Source organism: Lissotriton vulgaris, chromosome 12 (assembly GCF_964263255.1).
Source record: "Lissotriton vulgaris chromosome 12, aLisVul1.2, whole genome shotgun sequence".
Classification (NCBI taxonomy): domain Eukaryota; kingdom Metazoa; phylum Chordata; class Amphibia; order Caudata; family Salamandridae; genus Lissotriton; species Lissotriton vulgaris.
The window spans coordinates 695,874,793-695,886,029 of record NC_141700.1 but is presented as its reverse complement, the minus strand read 5'-3'; the positions used below and the strand labels follow the sequence as shown (position 1 = coordinate 695,886,029).

Genomic DNA, 11,237 nt, shown 5'->3' with positions numbered 1-11,237 from the left:
GAGTGTTACTTCAATAACATTAATCAATTCTAACTTCCCCAGCAGTTCCCATTATGTTGTGTCTGAAATAATTAATATGTTTGCTTTATGATGCATTACCAGTTACTATTTCTGATTTGTACCAGATCTACTTTAAACTGGGCCAGGTTTGTATTATGGTGTACAGATGGGCAATCTCGGTGACATTTTCTGTATATAACTGCTGTCAATCACAGTTAATTATAGCACTTAATAAATTACCTCTCAATCTTATGTTTTTTTTAATCAGAATTGTATACTACTGTAAAATATTCTATTTTTGCATAATTGCAAAATGCAATCATAGTTTCCTCTACAAGTCTTAACTTCTTCAGTGTGTCATAACTAACCTAAAGAAGGAATGTGAGTTGACTTCATAACTTTCAACCAAGCATTATCATTTGTCTAGAGAAGGTATTCATATAGCAAGTTTGCTTGTTTTAGTTTAAAAAAGCATTTAAAAAACAAATGTATGATAACCAGCTTGCACTAAAACATATTTGCTTGTGACTGTATATATGTCTTTATTTCATTACATACAACTGATCATACTATGTTTATTGTAGTATCAAGAATGAATTTGGAAGAATATTTCTCAAGAATCCAGTACAAAGGAGCCGCCGAAATTTGTGACTACGAAACATTGAAAGAGATCTTCAAGCAACATATTAAGACAGTTCCATTTGAAAGCTTGAGTGTCCAGTGTGGGGAAGCCATTGACTTGGCTCTTGAAGTGATATATAACAAAATTGTAAGAAAGCGACGTGGAGGATGGTGCTTCGAACAGAATCACCTATTGTTTTGGGTACTAAAGACAATGGGATATGAGGTCACAATGCATGGAGGAAGTGTTTACCTTCCATTGCAGAAAATATACAGTACTTATATGTCTCATCTTATGCTCAAAGTGGTTGTTGATGGCCAAGCGTATATCGTCGATGGTTGTTTTGGTGCCTATTTTCAAATATGGGAACCCTTGGACCTGATATCAGGAAAAGATCAGCCTCAGGTTCCTGCCACATTTCACTTAACAGACATTGATGGGGTTTGGCACTTTGATCAAATAAGAAGAAAACAATATGTTATTGATCAAAGTTTTTCTAAGTCTGATCTGTTGCATAAGGATGAATATACAAAGGTATATCGCTTCACTCTTCAGGAGAGAACGATAGAGGATTTCCTGGACATAAACAAGCTCCTCCAAACATCTCCAGATTCACTATTTAGAAAGAAGTCCCTCTGTACCCTACAACTCGCCAATGGCGTTCGATTGCTGAGTGGCTGGAACTATACAGAAATAACATACAACCACAAAGATAATATGGACCTGGTGGAGTTCCGAACCATTAAAGATGAAGAAGTGGAAACGGTTCTAAGAGACAAATTTAATTTGATCTTAGAAAAGAAATTTGTGCCAGTGTTCACAAGTGGTGTTTACTTACTATAGGCGATAGGAAATCACTTGTGAAAAGGTGAGAGAACATGAATATATGACGATACAATGCAAACCATTACAACGCATGCTTTTACAATGCAGTTTTTACATCGCACCTACCGTTACATTGCATGATTTTACAATGCATACCATTACAACGCATTTTTAAAAAACTACCATTACAACTCATTCCAATACAACGCATTACAGCACAACGCATACCATTACAATGCATAATACTTTTAGTGCAACAGTAGAGTAAGTGTTGGATAGCTTAGGGGTAAAACGTATGATTCCCACTCCAGTGAGTGCAACAGTAGGGAATGTGTTGGATAGCATAGGGGTAAAAATTACTATTATTTCTCCAGTGACTGCAACATTAGGGAAAGTGTTGAATAGCGTAGGGGTAAAAATTACTATTCCCACTCCAGTGAGTACAACAGTAGGAAAAGTGTTGGATAGCATAGGGGTAAAAATTACTATTATCTCTCCAGTGACTGCAACATTAGGGAAAGTGTTGAATAGCGTAGGGGTAAAAATTACTATTCCCACTCCAGTGAGTACAACAGTAGGAAAAGTGTTGGATAGCATAGGGGTAAAAATTACTATTCCCCATCCAGTGAGTGCAACAGTAGGGAAGGTGTTGGATAGTGTAGGGATAAAAAAGACTATTGCCAACTACCCCTAAACCCATACCCACCCTAAAATTTAAAATTATCCATAACTTACCTCATAATGTGTTGTGATGACATGCTTTATAATGTGATGGCATGCACTGTAATGGCATGCGTTGTAATGGCATGTGTTGTAAAGGCACTTGCATTGTAAAAGTTTCTTTGTAAAAGCATTGCGATGTAAAGAATGCTCTGTAATGGATGTTTCCTGGAGAACATTGGCAAAAAAAGCTGTCAATCACAGTTGATTATAGCACTTAATAAATTACCTCTCAATCTTATGTTATTTTTAATCAGAATTGTATACTACTATAAAATATTCTATTTTTGCATAATTGCAAAATGCAATCATAGTTTCCTCTACAAGTCTTAACTTCTTAAGTGTGTCATAACTAACCTAAAGAAGGAATGTGTGTTGACTTCATAGCTTTCAACCAAGCATTAACATTTGTCTAGAGAAGGTATTCATATAGCAAATGTGCTTGTTTTAGTTTAAAAAAGCATGTAAAAAACAAATGTATGATAACCAGCTTGCACTAAAACATATTTGCTTGTGACTTTATATATGTCTTTATTTCATTACACACAACTGATCATACTATGTTTATTGTAGTATCAAGAATGAATTTGGAAGAATATTTCTCAAGAATCCAGTACAAAGGAGCCACTGAAAATTGTGACTACGAAACATTGAAAGAGATCTTCAAGCAACATATTAAGACAGTTCCGTTTGAAAGCTTGAGTGTCCAGTGTGGGGAAGCCATTGACTTGGCTCTTGAAGTGATATATAACAAAATTGTAAGAAAGCGACGTGGAGGATGGTGCTTTGAACAGAATCACCTATTGTTTTGGGTACTTAAGACAATGGGATATGAGGTCACAATGCATGGAGGAAGTGTTTACCTTCCATTGCAGAAAATATACAGTACTTATATGTCTCATCTTATGCTCAAAGTGGTTGTTGATGGCCAAGCGTATATCGTCGATGGTTGTTTTGGTGCCTATTTTCAAATATGGGAACCCTTGGAGCTGATATCAGGAAAAGATCAGCCTCAGGTTCCTGCCACATTTCACTTAACAGACATTGATGGGGTTTGGCACTTTGATCAAATAAGAAGAAAACAATATGTTATTGATCAAAGTTTTTCTGATTCTAATCTGTTGCATAAGGATGAATATACGAAGGTATATCGCTTCACTCTTCAGGAGAGAACGATAGAGGATTTCCTGGACATAAACAAGCTCCTCCAAACATCTCCAGATTCACTATTTAGAAAGAAGTCCCTCTGTACCCTACAACTCGCCGATGGAGTTCGATTGCTGAGTGGCTGGAACTATACAGAAATAACATACAACCACAAAGATAATATGGACCTGGTGGAGTTCAGAACCATTAAAGATGAAGAAGTGGAAACGGTTCTAAGAGACAAATTTAATTTGATCTTAGAAAAGAAATTTGTGCCAGTGTTCACAAGTGGTGTTTACTTACTATAGGCGATAGGAAATCACTTGTGAAAAGGTGGAAGAACATGAATATATGACGATACAATGCAAACCATTACAACGCATGCTTTTACAATGCAGTTTTTACATCGCACCTACCGTTACATTGCATGATTTTACAATGCATACCATTACAACGCATTTTTAAAAAACTACCATTACAACTCATTCCAATACAACGCATTACAGCACAACGCATACCATTACAATGCATAATACTTTTAGTGCAACAGTAGAGTAAGTGTTGGATAGCTTAGGGGTAAAACGTATGATTCCCACTCCAGTGAGTGCAACAGTAGGGAATGTGTTGGATAGCATAGGGGTAAAAATTACTATTATTTCTCCAGTGACTGCAACATTAGGGAAAGTGTTGAATAGCGTAGGGGTAAAAATTACTATTCCCACTCCAGTGAGTACAACAGTAGGAAAAGTGTTGGATAGCATAGGGGTAAAAATTACTATTATCTCTCCAGTGACTGCAACATTAGGGAAAGTGTTGAATAGCGTAGGGGTAAAAATTACTATTCCCACTCCAGTGAGTACAACAGTAGGAAAAGTGTTGGATAGCATAGGGGTAAAAATTACTATTCCCCATCCAGTGAGTGCAACAGTAGGGAAGGTGTTGGATAGTGTAGGGATAAAAAAGACTATTGCCAACTACCCCTAAACCCATACCCACCCTAAAATTTAAAATTATCCATAACTTACCTCATAATGTGTTGTGATGACATGCTTTATAATGTGATGGCATGCACTGTAATGGCATGCGTTGTAATGGCATGTGTTGTAAAGGCACTTGCATTGTAAAAGTTTCTTTGTAAAAGCATTGCGATGTAAAGAATGCTCTGTAATGGATGTTTCCTGGAGAACATTGGTAAAAAAAAGTAGCACAGGAAGGTTTTTCAAAATTGATGCCAGACAGTGCCTTTTAAGCATTTTCAGTTAGGACTCTAACATATATTGTCCACGTAGATAACTGAGCTCAACTTTGATTATACTTCTGGAGCCGATTTACTACACCTAATCTGGATGAACCTTTCTCAGTTTTACCCATGTTTCATCATTAGTCATGTTTTTCTGTTTGTCTGGGTAATCAATGTACCCAATGTACAGCTCAATTTACAGGTCTATCCCTTTGTGGCTGGGAGGTTTAGTATGCTCTTATATATGTCCAGGTAAACCTTTGGACTACCTTCGTTTTACCCTCCCCAAATCAACATTTCAAGAGAAGCAATCTCAAAGTTTACAACTTCCAACCTGACCTCAATTCAACATGGAGACATTGAACTTTCTTCAAGTGAGTCATTTTGTAACAATATCAGGAATGATCCCATCATTTTGACTGGTACATGATCTATACTCACTATAGGCCACATCTATGCCTGACAGTCTGGATATTCACAGGCTGATTGTATTACAAATAATCTAATGGAGCTCCTCTACATAGTGGTTATTTTGAAAATCTGGTATGAATTCGAGCCTCTATAGTGTTTTTTGTACCATCACATTGTGGGGCAATCCATTTTGTCCACATAAGGCAGTTAGTCACAGTTGTAATGAGTCACACAGTCACAGCCATTTCATTAAGATGTTTTTGTTTTTTCATGATTGGGTTGCCTTATGCTAAGCATTGTCCTTCCCCATCACTGTTTTTTTAATGTCTCCTCTGAGGCCATGTTAGAGTTGTTCATCATATATCCATTCTTTGGCTCCATGTTTGTGTGAGCACTGGTGTAGTCTACAACTACTCACACTAACTACAGGGCAGGCCCATACTCAATAATAGTCAATGTAACTGTCTATTTCTTAAGAAACCCTCTTGCCACTCAACATTCAATTAAATCCTTAAAGCAGGAAGGGGTAGTACAAGGAGCATGCTCAGTTACCTAGGGTCTTTCTAGATACCTTGATGGGCCAGAGTATCCTTAGGATGGAACTACTATTGAAAGATTTGTCTGTGAAAGGATCTGAATTCAATTTCTATGCCAAATATCAGATGTTTTGTAATCGGCATCCCAGTTCTAGGTGGTTTATAAATGCCTCCTCTGAGGCAACTTAAGAGTTGTTCATCAGATATCCATTCTTTGTCTACATGTTTGTGTGCGCACTGGTGTAGTATACAACTAATCACACTAGCTAGAGGGCAGGCCCATACTCAATAATAGTCACTGTAACTGTCTAATTCTTAGGAAACCCTCTTGCCACTCAACATTCAATTAAATCCCTAACGCAGGAAGGGGTAGTACAAGGAGCATGCTTATTTACCTAGGGTCTTTATAGATACCTTGATGGGCCAGAGTATCCTCAGGATGGAACTACTCTTGAAAGATTTGTCTGTAAAAGGATCTGAATTCAATTTCAATACAATATATCAGATGTTTTGTAATCAGCATCCTAGTTCTAGGTGGTTTATAGGGGCAGATCCTGCTTTTAATGAACAGCATATTAAACGGAGCATTGCAAGAATATCTATCTAACTTCTTAGAAGACTGCTTTATAGTAATTGACACAGATGATGTTTCATTAGAACCACCATTCAGCCCTTTGCCATAAAGAAGGCTGATGTTCATATGCTTCAGGAAGGCACTTGTTCTGGTTGTCCAAAAAAGGGCTTACTTATTCAGAGGGGATAGGATAAGAGCCTGGAATTGCTTAAGAATTTTGAAATGCCGGGAAACGTCACCTCCTAGGATGCTTTGAGTGACTGATTATTATTTTGCAGAGACAGGGTGGTGAGAAGTATTACAAAACAAAAAGATTGAAATCCCGATCCGATCTTTTAGAATTCTGTGGCCATTTAAGAAAGGATTAGGAAGACCTCATGGTTCTACCAGGTAGTAGTTTAACAGTTTATCAGATGCACTTGTCATTTTAGTTATATTAAATTCAATTCAATATTGACTTGTTTTGGAGAGCATTGGTAAATTTCAATACAGTAGACATATACAACTCCTTCTTGAAATCTAAATGTTAAAAAACTTCAAAACCTTTAGGGAAGATTTTCTATTACACAAATTGTAACAGTGCATAAATCGAGTAAAGTAAAACCTAAGCATAATGTGTTTTGCATTATTGAAGTCGTTTCAGTTATTTACATCACCCAAAATACCACTGAATTGTTGTGTTCCCTTTTATGAATAGCCTTGTTCAATATACATAACAATACAAAACTATTCAATGTTATAGATCATAAAATAAAGGAACTATGGGATGTACATGGGACATTAATAATCGGAAGATTGATACTGTGACAATTCAAAAGTCGTAATGATTTATGAAGAGAACTGTCCTTTAAAAAAAATAATTGAGACAAGGACTCTGGTAATAGCTCTAGCAACTTTGTTGAGAATGTTTAGCTCATGAAAACATAATGTGAATACCTCTTTCTTGCAACATCATATCATTAGGCTTTTCTGTATTGGCTCAAAAGCTTGTCAATCTGTGGCCCAAGTTTGTTTTCTACTCCTGGGCATTTACATTTGGTAAATGGGGTGGCATGAACAGACGAACAAGTATAAACGTTCAACCTTTTACTTTATGGGCCCAATGAAAAAGCATCTCCAATGGATAAATTTCTCTCATCCTTGGGAAGGGAATCATTCTGGGCTTTGTCCCCGAGACCACAGAGTAGGATTTTTTGATGATGTGGCTCAAATCAAACCACTAAATGGGCATAAGTGATCCCAAGATCCTCCTGTAAGTTCAGTGGAACAGTGGAACTCTTCACTGATAAGAGACTATAAAAATGTGGCAAAAATGTGTATGTTAGAACAAAATCTGTATATAATTGGTTAAAACCTATATGTTCGAAGGAGATACTCATGAAATAATGTACTACTTTCATTGGGTGTCAAGCAAGCCTGAATCTTCCCAGGGCTGCTGAGGTGTTGTTGTCGTCCCTACAGAAACTGATTTTGAGCGCAATTTTCCTAAATGTTGACCATTGTCAGAAAAGGAGTTATGAATTTGGTAAGGGGTAGTAGCCCTACCAACTCAAAAATCTGATTATTCCCTGGCATCTAAAGTGCAAGCTGCAGGCAATGCTTGGAGAACAGTGTGCTAAGTTTATTAAATACCAACACTTTTAAAGTAAAAAACCCAACACAATATAATAACAAAATATTTTAGAAAAAATTATGACATATTATTTTTTGAATTTTTAAGGCAAAAATGCCCAGAAAACTTCAGTCACTACGGAAAAACAACAGTTTGCAGTGGACGGGGTGCCGTTTGCATAGCCGTTCACTGCCACTGCCTTTCCGCTTTTCTTCCCTGCCTGCCGGAGGAGTTCTAATACACAGGACATTGGAGCACCGGAGCAGAGACTACTGCCTGCGGGGCCCTGGACGGGACTGCGAGACCCAGCACTCCTAGCGCTTTGATGACCACAGCGCAGCTGGTGTCTCTTCCCGCCCCAGCACTCCCGCAGGCTAAAAGCGGCTTCCGGCCCCCGCTCTACGGGTGCCGTTTGCATAGCCGTTCACTGCCACTGCCTTTCCGCTTTTCTTCCCTGCCTGCCGGAGGAGTTCTGATACACAGGACATTGGAGCACCGGAGCAGAGACTACTGCCTGCGGGGACCGGGACGGGACTGCGAGACCCAGCACTCCTAGCGCTTTGATGACCACAGCGCAGCTGGTGTCTCTTCCCGCCCCCAGCACTCCCGCAGGCTAAAAGCGGCTTCCGGCCCCCGCTCCACGAGTGCCGTGTGCATAGCCGTTCACTGCCACTGCCTTTCCGCTTTTCTTCCCTGCCTGCCGGAGGAGTTCTGATACACAGGACATTGGAGCACCAGAGCAGAGACTACTGCCTGCGGGGACCGGGACGGGACTGCGAGACCCAGCACTCCTAGCGCTTTGATGACCAGAGCGCAGCTGGTGTCTCTTCCCGCCCCCAGCACTCCCGCAGGCTAAAAGCGGCTTCCGGCCCCCGCTCCACGGGTGCCGTTTGCATACCCGTTCACTGCCACTGCCTTTCCGCTTTTCTTCCCTGCCTGCCAGAGGAGTTCTGATACACAGGACATTGGAGCACCGGAGCAGAGACTACTGCCTGCGGGGACCGGGACGGGACTGCGAGACCCAGCACTCCTAGCGCTTTGATGACCACAGCGCAGCTGGTGTCTCTTCCCGCCCCCAACACTCTCTACTTAACCCCGCCCCTTCTCGCGGACCGCGGGACACGCGCGGGACACAGTACGGGGCGAAGACCGGGCAAAGAGCAGGCCGTTTGAGGCCGTTCGAGGACGGCAGAGACCGGGCCGGGCCCTCCCCCTGCCCGTTTATCCCATTCGAAGAACGGAGCAATGTGTACCAGAGAAACTAGGAGCAAATCTTCCTTGGCCGCGGCTGGAGCTGCTAAAGGTACCATCGACAACTATTTTGTCAAAGCTGGATCACTTCGGATTGAGGAAATAGAAGTTCTGGAGAGACAAATTTCCCAGGAAATAGACTGGGTTAGGAGATCTTCGATGGGGCCAATGGCCCAAGCTAAAACCCCGGATGGGAGGCTAGAACCCACAAACTATGCACTGAGGGATATGGGGCAAATCAGCCACCTAGCGAATCAACCACTAACCCAGATTTCACAATTGAGGCCCCCAGCGACCTTGAGGATATGAGTCTAATGGCCCTGCCCAAAGCCCAAACACCCCAAATTCCACCTGGAACCCCGCTCCCGACCCTTGAACCCATTATAGTTATAGTTAATGACAAAGAGATTAGCTCTGATCTAACAAGGGGAGCTAGGGAAGGTGCAATTCAAAAAAGGAGGAAGGGGGGGGAAAAACAAGGAAGGCAGTAAGACAAAAGCCTCAAAATCTAATCCACCGAGGGGAAATGGCGCCAAAGGAAGCATCATTGATACTAACTCGGATAAGCCCAGTATAACAATCTCACCTTTAGCCCCCATCCACATGGCTATACCAGCCGATTTAAACAACATTTCAGTGGAACATTCTAGTGATGACATCACACTGGCGGATAAAGGCACACTTTTCAGGTCCCTATTGAGTCCCCTTGAAGCTCGCTTGATTAAGATCGAAGCTAGGTTGGTCAACATTGAAAAATCTACAGTCCAACTAGCAGATTCCATGGAACTCGAATTGAAAGGAGCTAAAGGGGGCACAGATCCAAAGTCTAAAAAGGGAACCGAGTCCATTACAACCCTAAAGAAAAAGGGCTTAGTTACTGCTACTCAAGACCCACAACCCAAATCGAACCAAAATAAGATCCCTCAATCCCTGGCCAACCCCAACACAAATATCGCCCCTCCAAAGACCCAGCAGGCTTCAATCCCAACTCTCATTATTATTCCCCCATCTAAAGACTCTGCTATAATCCCGACTGCTACACAGAGCGAATTAACACTTTCGGGGAAAAAAACACAACATTCCCCGCAAATCTAAACCTGTAAATTTGCCACCAGAGGCGTCCCCCTATACTGTGTTCTTGGCAGGGGTCCCTGAATTAAAACCTATGGTAACAGAATCAATCCCTTTCCTTAAAAATAAAGTCATTAGCTGGCTGTCTATATATAGACCGCTCCCACAAGGCACAACTAGTGACATTATTATGGTTAGGCGGGCTCCCTGGGTAGGATACTCCAGAAAATCAATTAGAGGAGACTGTGTCTTGGTTACTTTTAGAGAGCCAAACACAGCCCCCTACATCTGCACTTGGCCTTCTGACGACCAAGGTAGTAACATCCAAGCCCTCCCTCTCTCGTTTTTCTATCCTTGGAATTTATATATTTCAGAGGATCAGAGATGGGGGCAACACCAGGAATTGATGGATGACTTGGAGAGCTGCCGCAGGGAGAGAAGGGATCCATATCACCAGAGGGGCAGAGTTCTTGATCACTTCTTACCGTATGGGGAGGAGGTAGGTTGGGAGCCCAACATCAGGAGGAGGGGCGGAGGGGGGGAAGCATGAGAGGAGTTCCGGGGCCTCACAGAATGCACTATCCAGCCCACTTTCCAACTTACAACAGATATAGTAGTCTCGAAATGGTTGATTGACAATCTGAGTCACAGGGGAGAGAGTACTTCCCATTCCATCGGATAGGGAATAGCATACCCCTGGAACAAACGCAAGTCACAGGGGCACATAGTGAACTAACACCTCATCAAGTCCTAGAGCCTTCCCCAGTGGACATACCTGAGATTAATACCAATATAGGGTAGGTCCAGGGGCAATTGTCCCCTCTCCCGATGGACACCCATCAGACTAACGGTTCTAATGCCCCCGATATAGGGCCACCTCCTATCAACCCACAATCCATGACCTTGATCTCATGGAATGTTGCTGGGTTGGCCAACAAAATCGATTGTCTGGAGTGGGTTTCCTTTATTAATTCAAAAAGTGTATGCCTTTTCCAAGAGACCTGGGCTCGAGAAGAACTCACATTTCAGGGATATGCAGTATTCTCCAAACCAGCTAAGTGGGGGGACGGGGCAGACCATCTGGAGGACTGGCAACTTGGGTAGCATCAGATCTAGGCTGCCATGCCAGTTGTATGACGACAGACTCTGACAATATATTTGCTGTCCTCTTAGAGTGGCCAAACTCCACGAAATTGGTGGTAGTAAATGTGTATTTGAGACCGGTACCC

The 11,237-nt window shown here is 41.5% G+C and overlaps 2 protein-coding genes across 3 annotated transcripts; both read left to right on the top strand.

The window, feature by feature from the left end:
- Nucleotides 1-590: 590 nt before the first annotated feature.
- LOC147678016 (arylamine N-acetyltransferase, pineal gland isozyme NAT-10-like) lies at nucleotides 591-6,688 on the top strand. The gene is made up of 2 exons (XM_086945894.1): nucleotides 591-1,796; nucleotides 4,014-6,688. Exon 1 carries the CDS (start codon nucleotides 593-595, stop codon nucleotides 1,463-1,465), a length of 873 nt encoding a protein of 290 aa, XP_086802020.1. The 5' UTR covers nucleotides 591-592; the 3' UTR covers nucleotides 1,466-1,796; nucleotides 4,014-6,688.
- Nucleotides 2,747-6,688, top strand: LOC147678017 (arylamine N-acetyltransferase, pineal gland isozyme NAT-10-like). Of its 2 annotated transcripts, none has more exons than XM_086945895.1 (2): nucleotides 2,747-3,952; nucleotides 4,014-6,688. In XM_086945895.1, exon 1 carries the CDS (start codon nucleotides 2,749-2,751, stop codon nucleotides 3,619-3,621), a length of 873 nt encoding a protein of 290 aa, XP_086802021.1. In that variant the 5' UTR covers nucleotides 2,747-2,748; the 3' UTR covers nucleotides 3,622-3,952; nucleotides 4,014-6,688. The 2 variants fall into 2 exon arrangements, with proteins under 2 accessions (XP_086802021.1, XP_086802022.1); XM_086945896.1 differs by having other exon boundaries at nucleotides 2,747-5,549; nucleotides 5,928-6,688.
- Nucleotides 6,689-11,237: the final 4,549 nt, after the last annotated feature.